Source organism: Botryllus schlosseri, chromosome 10 (assembly GCF_051294905.1).
Source record: "Botryllus schlosseri isolate E-star chromosome 10, Bs_hap1, whole genome shotgun sequence".
Taxonomy (NCBI): Eukaryota; Metazoa; Chordata; class Ascidiacea; order Stolidobranchia; family Styelidae; genus Botryllus; species Botryllus schlosseri.
In genome coordinates, this window is record NC_137245.1 from 26515593 (window position 1) to 26534339 (window position 18747).

The window sequence follows — 18747 nt, forward strand, 5'->3', positions numbered from 1 at the left end:
ATCCAGGTGAAATATTGTAAACCGATATCTATGCTGTTTATTTCCAACAAGTAACAGTGGTGAAACAAAAATGAATCAATATCTACAATGGAAATATTGAACATGAAACCGAAAAAAGTGCATTACAGAAATGAAATCCATTCACATCAAGATAGTTACACAAGCGTATATCATGCGAGTAGTTAGCAATGTTGGGGTAATTATTTAGTTTGTTGAAACAAGTACACTGCTACCACATCAAATACAATACCATGCCCATTTGCCCCAGATGACCATCAGCAAACATATTCCATCTCATGGTCGTGAATAGAGCGATCATTTCTTGTAAAAACTTCAACGTTATGTCAAAACTGTCGAAGCTTTTTTGCAAGCCGAATTCCCGTGGACGTTGCATTGCCATAATTGTAGTGTCAAGGCTGCTGAATTTATTACATAGAGTAGGAAGAGACATAGCCATGACCGGGATAATAAAAATTCATTTTATTTTTATCTATTTATTTTCGGATGCTCTGTAACGGTGACGTCACTGTTTCATTGTGATGTAGTGAAAAGTGAAGTGTAGTGAAAAAATTTGGGCCGGCGAACACTGTTGTGGCTATGTTCCAAAATACCTATCCTCAAATTTTAATGGCTATTCAATAAAATTGTTAGGTTGGCTAAAATAACAATGCACAGCAAATTTTGGCTCAATTCCATGTGCCGCTGCGAAGCTAATACAGATAGAAAATTTTTAATTCTTTGAGAAAACATATTATTTTTCCAATTCTACGGTCAAAGCCTTTAAAATGCTAAGTTGTCTCTTCAAAAATAGGATTTACGGTGGGAGATTTGAATATTAATTACATAACTACCGACCATAAATAGTATTAATTCAAATCAAAAAATTTTGCCAACATAACAATTTCGCCCAATAACCATTAAATTTCGAAGAAAAAAAGTCACTTTTAAACAACTCTAACGAAGGGTTGTAAGTGTCAGCAAAATTACATTGAGAACAAACCAACGTCAACAAAATAGATAGCAGTCTTGAACCTCCACTGGTACAAGTAAACGTAAGTAAATAGGTATATGGTAAATAAATGTTAGCTGGAATATACAGAAACATACAATAAATTATCACAAAAAAAACACGTACCATGTACAGATTGAACACACAGAATTGAAGGTTACAAAATCGGAAGGTTGACATATTCAAGGAATTTTCTGTACCAATAGCAATGCGATCAAAGTTGGTTAGTTTCGGTTCTAAAATTCAGGCCCGACCAATAATATCGAACTTTGAAAGAAAGATCGGTATCGGCCATTTGAGTAAAAGGTATATCATCAATTTTTATGACGTCACAGAATGGTAGTAGGAAGTCATCAGAGAACTATAATCTGTGACTCAGACTGGAAATATTGATCAGCTTACAGGCGTGCAGAAGATTTGGAAATGCGCCCTAACCTACATGCCCTAACTTCCGCATGTAAGATGAATATATCAATCAGATATTGGTCGAGCTCTAATTAAAAGGGTTTCTGCTGGAATTCATGCTAGCAAGTCATTTCATTCCACTGGAATTATTATTATGGAGGTCTCCACAGTCCTTAACTCGAATGAGATTGTTAACTCCTCACTCCATTATGATCAATGACGACCTCAATAGACTAAATGGCAGTCACGCAAAGTCAGGACATATGTAGAAAAATAAAATGATGTTCTGGTCTAAATATTGATTAATACATTGATATTGACACTCGTCAGGGGTAACTGTCTGTAATTAGCAGAGAATTGAGAAGAAAATTGCCTGATAACAATCTTACCATCAAATATGATGTCACCGGCATGAAATATTTGGTGATACGGTAGTTGATCTACACTCTACACTCTACAGTCTACAGTGTTCTTCCCGATTCTCTGCTAGAGTCCGGCGATTACCTCCGAGTTTGTTCAATATGAATTTACTATACAATAGTCTCTTGAAATATGGATATCAACGTAAACGGAGTTGTGCAATATTTGTACAATAACAAAACGAGGGAAATATCACGGAAGATGATATTCATAAGATACATCGCAAAAGATGGCAGTGCATTGAGCTGTGTGTCACCACCGTGAAATTCAGAGATGGTAGTAACCCTGTTTACACTTTTGCTGTGGAATGGAGAAGATATTACAAAACGTCTTGTCGTAGGTAAGGCTGGGCGGAATACGATTCAGAGTATTCAATATCGCCCAGACCTAGTCGTGGTATGATTGAAACCAGTTCTGCTTTTAAAATAGTTGGCAGTGATCAGGCAGTTTCGTTCCCCGTTGATGGCGGAGGATGCTCGATGACTACAGATGTGAGGCCGTCGCCGATTGAGTCGACCACTTGATTAGGTAGTATGACCGTGGCAGATGATTGGCTGAAAAACGAGTACATTTATAAGTTGATTTTTATCTGACTAAACCAGGCGATCGGATTCATTACAGCAGGCTTGACTCGATAATAAGACTATTCAGACTAGTGGTTCCCAACCTTTTTGGATGTTGGAGCCGCATTTCAAACTGTACGTATGGAGCTGCATGACAACACTCGAGTATAGGTTACGTTTAAGGAAAATGAAGCAAGCCTACCTGTAGCTCTCACAATCCAGCGGCCTTGGACAACTTTAGATCTCTAATATCCCTCATTTTAGCATTCATATACAGAAATTGACTGTAACTATTCATAGAAACAAACAACAGCTATCGTCTATTATTATTTATGATTTCCCGAAAATGCTACAGCAGAACTATATAAAGCGAAACGAGCCAAGCTTGTACAGATATTTGGCATTTTCTTGCTTATGAGAATGAGCTATTATTTGATACGAACTGAACTTGGTTCGGTTTCCAAAGTTACCACGAATTCGGTTATTCTAATTCTAATCTAATTTGGAAAAACTGTGCAGCTATAAACGACGGACCAAAATGCGAGAAAAAAGTAACCTTCCATTGCGATTTCTCGCATCAACAGCAACCTTATCCGGAGTGGCTTGTAGTTCTGCAAACAGGGCATTGCTGTTTTCAATCTGAGCCCTGTGCCAAGCCTGAAATTGACACAATATGAAGCAACAGCAACACTTGTGGGTCAAGAGTTTGACTCACCCGCTCGCAACACTCCTTCCATTTACAGCACAAGAAGATCGGCGCGGCCAGAAGCAGTATCGGCGAGACGGCCAGCACAAGAATGCAGAACGCCGCAAACAGGCCTATGACCTGACAATGCAAGAACAATATTTCATTATTTCCTGTAGAGGAGAGTTGTCACGGTTGTACGAGCAAGATATGCATTTCATTGTACTGTAACTGCAAAGAATAGATAAGTTAACGCACTATTGGCGGTGTGTCTATGAGTACTGGTAGATCGTACATGACCCGAGCAGTGACAATTATTTGGACTCAGACTATAGTGAAAACCATTAAAGAGAGAATGACTTGTGACTTGGTTACAATCCTGGGACTCCTAATAGGTATTTCAGGATCGAATCACTCATCCCCACACCTAACCTTTTACTCACCCCGAGTCTGTGCCGGAATACTTGAGAACGCGTGTGTCCGAGATACTTTCTGCACGGTCCCTTGTCGTAATGACGCAGCATAAAATCGTTCTAGGACACACAAACAGCACAGTAGTCAATATATCAGTCTGGTGCATATATATAATTGAATAGTATATTCATATTGAAATGAACATCGTATATCAACAATCATATCACACGATATGCCGGGCCAGTTAATCCAAAAAAATGACCGGTTTCGCTCTAAACTAAATGTTAAATAAGGTATGGATGAAAAAAGAACTTGGAGGGACGGACTTGAAAATGAATAAAATCCGGTTGCATTCTGCGTCACCAAAAAGAAATCACTGCAAAATGTACTTCCAAGTGTGTGATTGGTCGATATAAAATTGGATTTTCAAATCGGACTTCAACGCCCCACGAATCAGCCCGTTTGGAAAATGCTGAATTGGCAACCCCACAATTTTTTGTTTAATTTCTTATAACAGAGCTACCCACTATATTACAAATCAATTATTTCACAGATCAAAACTTTCTAATGCTAATAGTCTCACTTTCCTCAGGTAAAATGAAATAAGTCATACATCATGGAGAATAAAGTTGATGATTGAGTGTCACGGGAAACACTGACAGGTAATGATACTGGGGAGCACTTCTCGACATAATAAAGTATAGTAGGTCAAATTTACTAAAAACGGGAATAGTACTACAAAACTCACATCAAGCAGCTTCAGGCAATGCCAGCAGAATACGTGGCTACAATTCTTGCAAATCATCTGCCCGCAGCCCCGGTCCTTCTCGATGAGAATGCTGCATACCGGGCAACGCTTGATCACCGCATCGGACCGACTGCTGGCCAACCTGCGGACCAAAGTTAAGACAGCTAGAAAATTATCGGCTTTTTCAAAGCAGATTAGAATTTTAGCTGTAGCCTATAGTTTTTTTAAAAGAAGACTAGAATTACAATGATAGGTGTACTATTTTTTCTAAATTATATTATAATTAGGATTGTAGCTGTAAACCTGTACTGTAAAGTTTTTTCTAAATTACATTAAAATTTAATTATAGCTTAATAGTTACCGTAATTTTCCAAGTATAGTACGCCCCCATGTATAATACGCACCCCTAAAATAGCATGTAAATTCTGGGAAAAAGCCTGTACCCATGTATAGTACGCACCCTGCATTTCAGTACATGAATAGTTCCGATTTCGTATACTATGTCATTCTGTTTTGCGATGTCACTGTTGAACAATCATTACACAACGATCGCTAATCATTATACAATTAGCGGGATTGTCTTTAAACGATAGTAGATAGCAGCCAAAGCCTGCGAGGCGGGCGGCACGATAGTTCAGGCTAGCGACACGACATCTTGAGCACGAGGAGACCTTTTACATATGCGATTGCTAATCATTATACAATTAACGGTATTGTCTGTCAACGATAGTAGATGGCAGCCAAAGCCTGCGAGGCCGACGGCGAGTTGGTTTAGGCCAACGAACCGACATCTTGAGCATGATGCCTATTACAGATGCGATTGCGCCTAGGCTAACGGTTATGTCATGCGCAACAGTTCTGTTGGAGATGCGACTGATTGCGCAAGCGATTATATCTTGCGCACATGGCCTCTTGTATATGCGATTGTTCGGGCCTGCCGTTGACGCGATGAATTGGCGAGAATTGCCGCGTGCGAGTGTCTATTACTGACCTAATTTCGCTCGCGTACAAACGGCAAACCAACTCAGCAGGAGATCGCGTGATTGTGCGCACGGCTCTCGTTAATTAGAAACGCGCTTCCCTTAATTGGCAGCGCGTCACACTCTTTAATACGAATTACTACCCGCGATGGCTGAAAGTGATGCGTGATTGGAAACAAACACGAAGAAAGGTGTGATTTCAAGTTTTTTATCGAGGGACATTTTTTTCAAGCGTGTTGTTCCCATGTATGATACGCACCCCCCGATTTTAGGGCAAAAAATCGTGTAAATTTTGCGGATTATACATGGAAAATTACGGTAGGCCCTATTTCCAAATTAAATTAGAAGTAGAATTATGGCTGCACAGTTTTTTTCCATATTAGATTACAATTATCATTATAGATGTACACTTTTTTCTACATTAGATTAGAATCAAAATTTTAGCTGCACAGCATTTTCCAAATTAGATCAGAAGTAGAATTTTAGCTACGGTACAATTTTTTTGTCAAATTAGATTAGAATTACAATTATAGCTGCGCAGCTTTTTCCAAACTAGATTAGAATTACAAGTATAGCTGCACAATTTTGTCAGAATAGGCTAATATCAGAATTGGAATTACTGAATTTGCAAAAACTTTAAAATTTGATTTTGACAATCTGACAAAAATCAAGTTTACATCATATCAAATTTAACTTCATTCCCACAATCACGACAACGGCAAATGTCTGTACAGCGAGCTCGGCTCGTTTCGCACGATAGAGTTCTCCTGCAGCATTTTCAGTTAAACCAGAAATTAGATTAGCATGAAAATGAGAACGCAGAAACATCTCACAAGTTAGATTAGAATTATATTGTTGACATTTTATCAACACACAGAGTCCTTTGCCACATAGAAACGATTTTGAAAAAATACAGTGGCCTACTCGGAAAAAAATTGACTCAGACTGCATTCTTACAGAAAACACATACTTTGCGTTGGTTTTGATCCCAAGCTCCACGTTGCCTGCGTTGAATTCCTGTTCCTTACACTTGTGCTTATCCGTCCACTAAAAAGATTACGATCATTCTCAATTACTGACAACGTTTCCAGTTGTAGAAATTAGAACAACCTAATAGAGGTACAGAACTTCAATACACAATTGAATAGTATATTCATATTGAAATGAACCCGAATATTTTAGGCTGACACTCGTCAGGGGCAATCGTCAGCAACTAGTAGAGAATTTGAATAAATCTTCTATATCGAGAAGAATCGTATCACCAAATATGATGTCACCGGCATGTAATTTCAAATAATTGAGGCAAAGAGATGGCTTAAGCTGAACGCATTATATTAGGATACAGATGAGGATAATAAACAGGAAGTTAGGTAGGCTATATGAAGATGGGACGACTCACCTTTGCTTTGCAGATATGGCAGAATGATTGAACACACTGAAAGAAAAGTATGAAACAGTCAAACTGCACCAAAATAGCCGATCAAATACCACAGATTCACATCACTGATTTTCGTATAGCACTCGTGAATATGGCTGTGCAAAATCGAGTACCTGAGTGATTCGATTCTGAATCGAGTATTAGGAGCTTAGCATTCTAGTATCACTCATTACGACGTATTAACCGAATGGATAATGTCGAAAGTTTGAATTTCGAACCTTTCATGTGACCACACAGAATATAATGCCAGTTATATATCATATTAACCGGGTGGCACTGGTTGGTTTTTCCGAAAAATGTCGCCTCACTTTTCAAAACTGTAAAACACGACCTCAATGGGATGTGAAACCAACAAGTAATATATCATTGGATTCAGAATTTCAACGCCTAACCAACTGCGCCACGAAGCCAGACGAGAGAAGCGCAACCGAGTTAGTATGTAATCAAGAAGAAGAGATAACCTTGTGGTAAAAATAGACAACTTTTGGTCAGTTCCTTATAGAGTCCACAACTTATACACAGTGCGGCAGGGATATCTTCTGTCAAACACGCCATGAGTGACCGCCATGAGCTGCCAGACTGCATGTTTATGGTGAAATGCTCTACCATGTTTTGATAGCATCGATCGAATTAGTTGAGCAAAAACGGTCACTCATGGCTTGTTTGACAGAAGATGTCTTCGTCGCAGTGAATAGCGCGTACTTATTCGCATTAGGTTTACGTTGTGGACACTATAAAAGAGAAGCGATTTTCTTGCAGAAAAATCTGGATCTTCTAGAAAAATTTGGATTTTAATAAAATAGTATTTACGGTGACTAACTCTTTAATTATTTATCATAAAATCATGGAATTGGAAATTTTTCTACTGCAATAACTTCGCTTCTAGTGGTCGGAATTGAGCCAAATTTGGTGTGCATCATCTCTACTGGCAGTCGAACAATTTTATGGGGTTGACAGAAAAATTTTGTTCTTTGTTTCTAATGATAAATTCAAAACTTTCTACTGCAAGAAAATCGCTTCTACTGCTTGGAATTGAGTCGAAGTTGGTGAGCGGCGTTGTTTTCACGAACCTAACAATTTTATCAAGTAGCCAGTGAAATCTGAAGTAAAGGTTTCTTTTTGAGCAGCCCTAATGTATACATTATAAAACCTATTATAACGAGAAAGAGTGGGGAACGTTACTTATAATGATGAATAACTATTAAAATGTTAGGATGTAGAACAATAACGACATTCCATGAATCCTCAGGATAGGCCCCGCTGTATCAGTCAATTACTAGCACTTGTAAATAAATGGCTATGAACCATTGCAAAAAATGCATGAAAACTCACTTTCGGGCAAAACACTTGCGACGGCACGGGCGGCAGTTTCTTGCCCAGATTTCGTACTTTCTTCAACGTGGAGTGAGATCGCGTCACAGGAATGGAGCAGATCGTTGAGCAGTCCGGTGTCGGACAAAACGTCTGGTAAGGGTTGACTGCCACTTCTGAAAACCAAAAAATGAGTTGATCGCGAAAATGTACAGTAATATATCATCCCTACACTGCGACGCTGTATTCGATGATTCGTAAAAATACAAAAGCACACAGATATCTAGGCTATGAAAGAGTACATAGTATTTAAAGAGCTTCTTCGAGGTACAGAACTTCAATATAGAATTGAATTGAGTTCACAATAGTAATGAAAGGATGAGCACTACTGTAGTTGGAAATAAAATGATACGATTTTGATTTTACATCAGAAAACTGCAAGTACACAGGTTCTTAACCTCAAGTCCACGGACCAGCTATAAGGCAGTTCCTGATGGTGACGAGAGTGCGAACACATGTTCTATGCACGGTTGTAATGACTCGACTCGAGTCATGATCTTTTGGTGACTCGACTTGAGTCATTTTTTCAAATGTGTGACATGACTCAACACCTGTAGTCGAGTCATTGTGCATGACTCGAACAAGTCGTACGACTGGAGACTAGGACGGCCAAGACAGACATTTCATTGTAGCTTCGAAGAAAAGTAAAGTCACCACATTATTGGTATTTCGTCTATCATATCTGACTGATACTTGGAAAATTGGGCCAGAAACTGTTAGGACTGAGAAAAATTATGATATTATGAATGCGAGCCATTCTATATCACTGAGCAGAGCTGAATAAGTTGATTGAACTGTATCGAATACATAACCGAACAGTGAACGCAATGACTTGGACTCGACCCTCTTCTACACAGTGACTTGAACTTGACTCGGTGGTGAATTGAAAATGACTCGACTAATCTATATACGTGAGATTGACTTGTGACTCGGAATCTTGCGACTTGGTTACAACCTTGGTTCTATGTTCCATGTTTGCTGTCTTATGGATTATTTACATGAAATAATTGTCCTGTTTACTCAGAATTGCTTCGCAGGCCTTACATCTATTTGACACCCCTACTGTAAGGTGAACCATGAACATTCAATTAAGAAAACTACATCTAAAAAAGTACATTCAGATATGTCCTTATCTTTGATATATCGGCCTATGCAGGTTAATCATGGTCGCGCAGATTAAGTAACCTTGCCTAAAGGTAGTATCGCATCTCTATCGTCAAAGCATCTTGATGAGAATAAATCTGATCGTTCTCTCTCTCTCTACGACAACCACTACACTGAAATAATTCACAGCACACAGCTTACCCTGTTCTTCGCGTAGTTTGTAATAAGTTTCCAGCAGGTCCCCGTTAATCAGACTGCTGACCTGCAAAGATATTTATTTTAAACTTATAAGGCACATCATGGCAAAATCTGCCCACAATATTCTTACCTCGCTGAGTTGAAGTCGACCTTGCACCACGCATTCCGCGTCTGGACAGGAAATCGTAAGCGCGACCCCGTCTGTCACCAACACTTCCACATAGGATTTCATGCACTAGTTCAAAAAGACAAACTTATCACAAAATCATACGAAAATGGCGACTGAACCTGCAAGAATGGTATTTAATATTTGAAGAGTCTCTTGGAGGTACAGAACTTCAATATACAATTGAATAATACATTCATATCAAAATAATACTGATCATTTTCGGCTGACACTCGTCAGGGGTAAACGTCAGCAACTAGTAGAGAATTGGAAAGAACATTGTATATCAACAATTGCCTCATTTTATCGTCATATTTGGTGATAAAATAGTTGATATACAATGTTCTTGCCCAGTCTCAACTAGCTGCTGACGATTACCCCAGGCAAGTGTCAGCCGAAAATATTGGCCCCGAGTATTTGTTATTTTTACACCACTAGGAACTCCTTCCGAAATCTCAAATTTTGTGACTCCTGTTAATTCATACACTTAGGTTATGCTCACTTCTGGCCAAATTAAGCAGAAAAGCGGCTTAAATGGAAAATCAATTGTTCGCTTCAAGGTCATGCGTAAAGGCCATCAATGCATTTAAATGTGGTACTGTAAAGTTATAAATAAATTGGAGCTGCGCTATACTGCAGTAATTGACACTGATCGCTAAAAACGCACAAGAGTTATACCAACAGGTTAGTTGTGTTGTACAGTATTTCGATACCAAATGATTCAACAAATACTCTACAGCAGGGGTGCCAAACATACGGCCCCCGACGATTTCATTCGGCCCGCAAAGCAATTTCGAGAAAACGAAAAAATATTTGTATTTATCCAACACATGTCTAACAAATACTTAGATTTTACTTCCATCAAGTAATCCCTCAACACAGCAAATGCCGAGTATGTTCATTGGCCACATTATAACCACACGACAGCGGTGTTATGGTGTTACTCTAGTCACCATTAGGAACCAAGTCGCTGGCATTGAAACTTAATTCCAGAAAGGCAAAATGTACACACTGAGGTCAAAGGTTTTGGAAAAAATGGACCAAAGGGTAAAGACTAAAGAGAAAACGTCAACTTATATAATCGCTAGAGCCACTGTTTTAGGTTTTTTTTAACTCTATTCGACCGGCCAATCATCTTACTTTTGTCTATTCCATTGTTTGCGAACAAAGTTGTTGCTGTAATGGAGCCCCTTCATAGCAATATAAAGTGTAATTTAATAATATAATATTATGTGTACAGGCTTGATAACATGGTATTCATGCAAAATAAGGGCATGGATTTTGAGGTAACATTTTAGAATCATTTGACTAGTCTGGCCCGCGAGCGATCTGAAGGTTTGAATCCGGCCCGCGACGCAAGTTGAGTTTGATACCCCTGCCCTACAGCTACACTGTGTTACTGTGCAACACACACATGACACATGTGTAGTAAAATAGTACAGTAATTCCTTAAATACAGGACTAGGCCATTCAACGAGGGCTGTACCATTCTGTTCTACAAGAAGGATGTAATTGTACAGAAATAAAAGTGACTAGAAGGCTGGACAGGCGTTACATGAGTTCATTGCCGATTGTAACTGCATGTAATGTCATTGTTCCACCATAATCAATCATCCTGAGTCAAGCGGAACAAAGTACTGTTTATTGTGTCATAACAGAATGATAGGATTTGCGATTCTGTGTCTGAATTACCTAAGTGGAGAATTATATAAATAAATGAAACCGGCGGTTTTTACATGCAATTTTTACACGTATTTTGGACGTCTATAGTCGTTGCCCGGGCCATGGACAACTAAGAAAACTTTCAGCTCTTCCAAATTGGATTATAATTATAACTACTGAATTCGCAGGAACTTGGAAATTGCATGAAGTTCAGTTAGTGTCAAATCAAAGCTCATTCCCATACCGCAAGAAAATGTGACAGGTCTATGCAGCTAGCTTGGCCCATTTCGCACTATATCGTTCTCCTGTTGCAATTTTAAGAAACGAAAAATTAGATTAGAATTGCAAGATACAAGTATTTCACAAATCAATGGCATTTTGGTGTAATTAGGCTGCTCCGGGTTACCCGGTGTCCTAATTAACACTAGAACTACCGGAACTTCGAACTACCTAGAACTACCATGTGGCTTTTTTGACGCATGTTGAATTTTCTTCGATCAAATGCATTTACCGGAGCTAAAAATCTGCACAAATCTCAACAAACGGCATCAGAAACCATTGTTTATTGCGCTCATAGCTACTTGCAATATTTTACATACACCTTAGGTCAACACTTATAAAACAAATTGCCGTTTTTTGGTGTAACATATAAGTGTTGCTCTGGTGCGCATTTGGTATTTGAGCACGTTCTTTTAAAATTTAGAGTAGGTTCCAGATCCGCTTTAGCCACATCATCATTGTTAGTTATTGCTGACATATCATAAAGCTTATCAGATAAGATTTGCATAATTCAATTTTGCAACTAATCCTCGATTTGCATATTTTTAGAGTATCGGCATTTTGGCAAGTAGACGATCAATCACATTCTAAGAAAACATGCACGGACCATCGTCGACTTGTTGGTACCCTCATAGAATACTGCCTTGCAACCTGACCAATAATATCCCCCTGGTTTTGTTTCGTTATAACATTTAACCGTCAGTGGTTTCTTGTTTGTGTTGTTTCTGAAGGAAACAGTTACCTCAGGTTGCAGTGAAGTCAATATATATGTGTACAACTTCGTTCTCTACACTGGCATCTCGCCGTTACGCATATCAACAAGATGATAGCTTTGAAAAGTGTGGCTACATGAAGCTGCCTGTGTACCTTCTGGTCCATGGTAGCTTCAAGCAACTTTAGACAATAGTGTCAACTGGGACTTCGTTTGCGTCTCCAAGCGTATACAGCCACATTCACGTAACATTGTTTCGAGATGGATTACATCAGACTCTTCACATTACTATGCTTGGCAAATGTATAGATCAGTGGTTCTCAACCTTTTTGTCTTCGCGGACCCCTTCCGGACCGTCACGGACCCCGCGGACCCCCACCATGCTTTAGATCAAATTTAGCTCAATTATCATGCTATCGCCATTTGACTTGTGCAAGTGATAGCTGTAGGCTTAGTTATAAAGAGCAACGAAATGACTTTTCTTGAAAATAAGATCATACTCTTCGTGTTGAAATTGGGATGACTTTTAATATTTCAAAGTAAATTCTGCAACTGCATATCCTTAAATACGGGGTGGTGTCTTGAAAATACGCGCCTTCGGTTTGATATGTACGAGTGCCGAAAATTCATTCCCACAATTTTAGGTTATGGCGAAAGTAATAATAACGCGTAACGCTTCCGACGACACATTTGGGTATGATCGCAACAAATATGGCACCAAAATTGAAAAGCGATTTTTTCAATGTACATACAACGTCAAGCCTGGTCATTTCTATCTAGCACAGGGGTGTCAAACATACGGCCTGCGGGCTGCATCCGGCTCGTCAGACCACTTCATCCGGCCCGCGAGGCCATTCTGAGTAGATTGAAAAAAAATTAATCTCATTATCCGACAGATTTTTAACAGAAGTTGATATTTTACTACTAAATAATTCGACGCAAATAATTCAGCATATTTTTCACCACGAATAGGTCGGACCAACGACGCATATCCGTTGTCCAGTGACATTGTCCACTAAAACGGGCACAGAAATATTTCAACGATATCCTCGTTACAGCCACTCTTATAGTAGGTAATAAATGTATTCAATCGGCCAATTATCGTAATTTTGATAATTCCATTGTTTGCGAATAACGTTGTTGCTGGAATAAAGTGGGCCCACATATTCCGTGATATCAATAAAGCATTCCAGTGAAAAGCAAAGATATGGATGTCGACATAGCATATTGAAATTATTTGACTGGTCCGATCCGCGAGTGACTAAAACTCCACAAAACATCTTCAAACAGCAAAATGTTTGTATCAGTAGGCTATTGGCAATTTTGGAATTAAAATGAGCCCGCACAGTACGATATTGCATCTCAGACGGCCATACTGTTGATGTGAGCTCTGGAGTTTTACTAGTAATGAAGCGAAACTGTGCCACGTGATTTCCCGATTAAAAAAATACAAATTAGGTTATTAAATATTTTGAGGCTTCGCGGACCCCCTGAAAATGCTTCGCGGACCCCCAGGGGTCCGCGGACCCCCGGTTGAGAACCACTGGTATAGATTATGGAAGAGCTGTCCTGTCCTATCCTTGCCTAAATATGAGACGCCCTTGTACAGATACTTGGTAGCAGCAGCGTCCACCATCTGACATTTTACCCCAATTATTTGCTGGCATTTCGACCATCTAATGAACGAAAACCATATTATCTTTATCGAATCCACACCTTTTTTTACTCCTTATGTCAATGGAAAGCTCATGACTTCCATAAATCTGTTCTTCGAGAGGGCCTGACTAAACATAATGCACCCATGCCCTCAGTCCTCATATGCATTCAATTCACTAGATTCAGCTCACTCTCCCCCCGAAGATCCATCTCGTAGACCGGAGCAAAGGCCCTTTGCCCTTGTACAACCCTAGTATATTAGTATGGACAATACAGATGTCGGCTTGGTCTAATGGTACATTTCAAATTTCATGTCCTGTAACACGCTGAGCTTCAGAAATATAATATTACAGAGCTTTGGTGACTTGGAACGAGGAAGATCCAGGGCCTTCTATTACAAGGGATGTTGTTGCTAACAGTTAGACCAAGTCGATATTAACAAAGTTCTGTTGTTACAAACGGGTTTTCTGCGTTTATCAGATACATAACCACTTTCAAGAATATGAAACTGCGATGCCTGAAGGTAGAAAAAGTGTAATGCGTCAAAAAAGCCATTCGGTAGTTCTAGGTAGTTCTGTGTATAACTTTTTTATTTGTACTAGATGAGTGATGAAAATCATGGGTAAGGTGGCTTACATAAAATAAATAAAAGTCAAGAAGTTTCAGCCGAACAGCGTAAGATTTGACTGAATGCCAGCTCTTCAAAAATGAAAATGCGTCAAAAAAGCCACTTGATCGTTCTAGTGTTAAGCAGATTCGACTACATTTGTCAATATCAATATCATGTTTACTGCGATACCGGTATTGAAGTTCTGTACCTTCAGAAACCTATTTGAATGCTATTTACTATGGCATCAAGTTTGACTGTGAACAATACAAAACAATTAAATTGAAACTTACATCCACACAGAAGAAGCATCCGCATGACTGCAGATGAAATTTCTTGCCGGGTTGGATTTCGTCAAGGCAAAGCTTGCAGGGATTGCTTGCGCTATCTGGAAAAGGAAATTCATTAGGGAGTCAACGAGATATAGGCCTAAGTTCATAAATGTAGGCCTCATTGAAACACAATGGGTTATATGGGCCTATAATATTCGATCAGTTGCTTATTGCAGATGTGTGTGTGCTGGCATTATCTTCATTGCAGGCAGGTCAGTAACGAAGTAGGCTACTTTTACTTTTTGGAGTACTCAAGTAGGCTACTCTACGTTTTGTCTGCTTGCACTACATCCTCGACTCGAGTCATGATTTTTTATGGACTCGTGTCATTTTTTAAAATGCGTAAAATGACTCGACTTGAGTCAATTTGTGCATGACTCGAGACTAGGACGGACATGACAGACATTTCATTGTAACTTCGAAGTACCGTGATTTTCCATGTATAATGCGCAAAATTTTACCGTTTTTTTGCCCTAAAATAGGGTGTGCGTATTATACATGGGTACAGTAAGCCTTGAAAAAAAATCGATCGATCAAAAACTTGAAATCACACCTTTCTTCATGTTTGTTTAAATCGCGCATCACCATTAGCCATTGGGCCCCGTAATTCGTGTTAAAAAGTTGTAACGCGCTGCCAAATAGAGAAGTGTGTTGCCAATTAACGAAAAGCGTGTTTCTAATTAACGAGAGTCGTCTGCAAAGCACGCGATCTCTTGCTGAATTGGTTTGCAGTTTGTACGCGAGCGAAATTAGGTCGTTGATTGCTACAAGCGTGCGAGGCAAACCTTGTTGATTCATCGCGTCAACGACTGGCCTTAACAATCGCATACACATTACACAAGAGGCCATGTGCGCAAGATATAATCGCTTGCGCAATCAGTCGCATCTCCAACAGGACTGGTGTGCTCGACATAACCGTTGGCCTAAGCAATCGCATCTGTAATTGTAATAGGCCACGTACGCAAGATGTCGTGTGTCGCTAGTCTGAGCTATCGCGTCGCCGACCTCGCAGGCTTTGGCTACTATCTACTCTTGTTTAGAGACAATGCCGTGAATTGTATTATGATTAACGATTATTATGTCACAATTGTTCGACAGTGACATCGCAAAACAGAACAACATCGAATACTAAACCGCAACTATTCATGTACTCATCTACTGCGAATGCAGGGTGCGCACTATACATAGGTACAGGCTTTTTCCCAGAATATACACGTAATTTCAAGGGTGCGTATTATACATGGGGGCGCACTATATTCGGAAAATTACGGTATTTAGTAAAGTCACCAGATTATTGGTATTTCGTCTATCAGTCCTGATACTTGGAAAATCGGGTCAGAAACTGTCAGGACTGAGGAAATCTACGATATTATCGATACGAGCCATTCTATATCACTGGAACAGAGTTGAAAAAAGTGGGTTGAAATGGATTGAACTCAAAATTGTGAATACAACAACTTTGACTCGGTGGTGAATTGAAAATGACTCAACTTGAGTCAAAACTATAAAAGTGAGATTGACTTGTGACGCAGAACCTTGTGACTTGGTTACAACCCGGAACATTTCTATTTAACAGTTTTCAGCTTTCTAGGCAAAACTAGCTGCCCAGAAGAACATTTGCATTATTACAGACTTGGGAATCGCTGTTTTTACTTCTACTTGAGAAGAAATTTACGTTACTCAGATTTAGCTACTTGAGTACCGACGATGACAACTTTAAACACATCTGTCGAATTTGCTACAATACACCGTTTTGTTTCAGGCAACTTGACAATAAACTTCTACAGGTCAGAATGGAGCCGAATTTGGTGTGCAGCGCATTTTTTGCCAAACTAACAATTTTTCCAAATAGCCAGAAAAATTGAAAAAAAAAATTTTGAACAGTCCTAAAGTGATTAAAGAAAAAATGACCTCACCTTCATGCAGCGAAAACCTGGCTGATTCTTCCGCAACGTCCATATCGATCACAGCATGACTGGTAGACATCGTAGCGTTCTACTTTACACGCGACGCTCCCCGTTGTCATGGCATAAGCGAGACATACTAGCAAAGGCAGTTACATCTTATCCTATAAAAATTTGATACGATTCATTAGCGTCAATGAGCAGTATTTCAAAAGTTCACAAAAACAGGCTAACAGCAGCAGCAAATATACAGCGCATCGATGATGCATAATATAATATATGAAGAGCTTACTGGAGGTACAGAACTTCAATATTCAATCAAATATTATATTCATATTGAAATAAACCCGAAGATTTTCAGCTGACACTCATCAGGGGCAATCGTCAGCAATACAAATATATTATTTTATTCAATATAATATAATATGGCATATGACACAGTTTATTTCCAAATTTGTACTGCTTAAGCAGTTTCGGAAGTGTTTACTTCTAAAGGTGTGAATTCTAACCCTTAGCCTTCAATAAGTTTATCGCATTGCATTCATTGCCCTCAACAGCTATGGATAGGTTTTCATTTCCCATAAAGCATGACAAGACGTTTGAGATCATTGTTGGAGTTTGTTATGAATTATTAATTAGGACTGGAGTTTCAGTTATTGCATGTCTGCAGATATACAATGTTCCTTTCAATTCACTACTAGTTGCTGACAATTAGCCTACCCCATGTCAGCCGAAAATATTACGGTTTATTTCAATATGAATATATTAATTAACAGTATGCTGAAGGTCTGTCACTCTGTACCACGAAGTCGAAGCAGTTTTTCAGATTGTAGACTGTTACAAAATTACAATGTAGGCTATGTAAACTGTGTTACTTCACTGCTACAACGAGTAATAAGACCTTCAACAAGTCGTATCGGCATCCTCAGTCAAATTTATGTTTATTTTTGACGAAACAATAAATTACTGTCTGCCTCGCTGTCAGCATTTAAAACCAATTGTAACATGTAACTTCCGACATCAAACCCGAAGCCGCTATGGCTGTTAGCTGATGACTCTGATGTCGTAAGATGTACTTTATGTTTCTGAACGTTATGCAGAAAATTCAACCGAATAAACTCCCTCTCTCATCGGAAGTCAGAAAATTTCAGGAGCCAAGTGCTATTTAGATTGATGAGTACCATGATTCTGGCAGAAACGAATTACGTCATATTCTGTATTATGGTATTTCCGGCGGCCTGTTGACGCTGTACCGGAAAAGCAGATCCCGACAGGTTTTGGTCGGAAATAATCGGAAAGGTAGGATTTTGAATAACAAAACGACACAGAGAATAATGGTTTCCGTTTATTCAGCCAGGCGCCAACGAACAAATGATTTTATTGAATGCATCTCGCCGGCATTACACATTCAAGTCAAAATACAATCAATCAGGTTTATTAATATTTTCATCGTTTCAAAACATCACAAGACTGCGATACAGTGAAAAGATAGGAAGGTGTCGAAACAACTTGGAGTAGCCAGATCAGACACCCACCTACAAGCAATTTCTACTGAATGAATACTAGTCAGCTCTCAAGATTGTCGGACCTCGATCAGACCTATCTAGGTATCAACCTTAGCCTATCGACACATGCGTCATTCACTATCATCACTAGTTGTTTTATTTCTTTTCACCCAGTGTGCTTGTCTCTCTTCTGATTTCAAAGACTACTCCAAGACGTTTCGACACCTTCCTTCCTATCTTTTCAGAGTATCACAGCCCGGTGCCAAACTTTCAGCGGAGTCGCGTTATTGTCGACTCATTTACATGCGTTGAACTAGGCTCCCCCGAAGATATTACGTTCGAGGTCTCATGACATCACCCGATTGAGAATAATACATTTTTATTGGCAGACCGTATAGAGTCAAGTGTACCTGTTTGATGCTGGTGTGATCAGACTAGTTGACCTTCACGCAGTGGTGGCTTTTGGGGTGGGCGAGGTGGGCGGTCGCCCGGGGCCCCCCCTGGTCGAAGGCACCCCCCTTATTTGGATTTTGCGCTTTTTTCACGGAGAATGACGAATAAACATGGAAATCCGTGCACCAAGCAAGAA

The 18747-nt window shown here is 39.4% G+C and overlaps 1 protein-coding gene across 2 annotated transcripts; it reads right to left on the minus strand.

Annotated features, from left to right (window-relative positions):
• Window positions 1-12: 12 nt before the first annotated feature.
• Window positions 13-17766, minus strand: LOC145447801 (putative E3 ubiquitin-protein ligase RNF144A). 2 transcript variants are annotated; one of them, XM_080326075.1, is made up of 12 exons: window positions 16666-17760; window positions 14711-14805; window positions 9466-9570; window positions 9339-9399; window positions 7995-8149; window positions 6624-6659; window positions 6195-6271; window positions 4245-4386; window positions 3526-3615; window positions 3113-3223; window positions 2954-3054; window positions 13-2388 (listed from the first exon to the last, which is right to left on the minus strand). In XM_080326075.1, exons 1-12 carry the CDS (start codon window positions 16733-16735, stop codon window positions 2274-2276), a joined length of 1158 nt encoding a protein of 385 aa, XP_080182201.1. In that variant the 5' UTR covers window positions 16736-17760; the 3' UTR covers window positions 13-2273. The 2 variants fall into 2 exon arrangements, with proteins under 2 accessions (XP_080182201.1, XP_080182202.1); XM_080326076.1 differs by lacking the exon at window positions 3526-3615 and having other exon boundaries at window positions 4236-4386; window positions 16666-17766.
• Window positions 17767-18747: the final 981 nt, after the last annotated feature.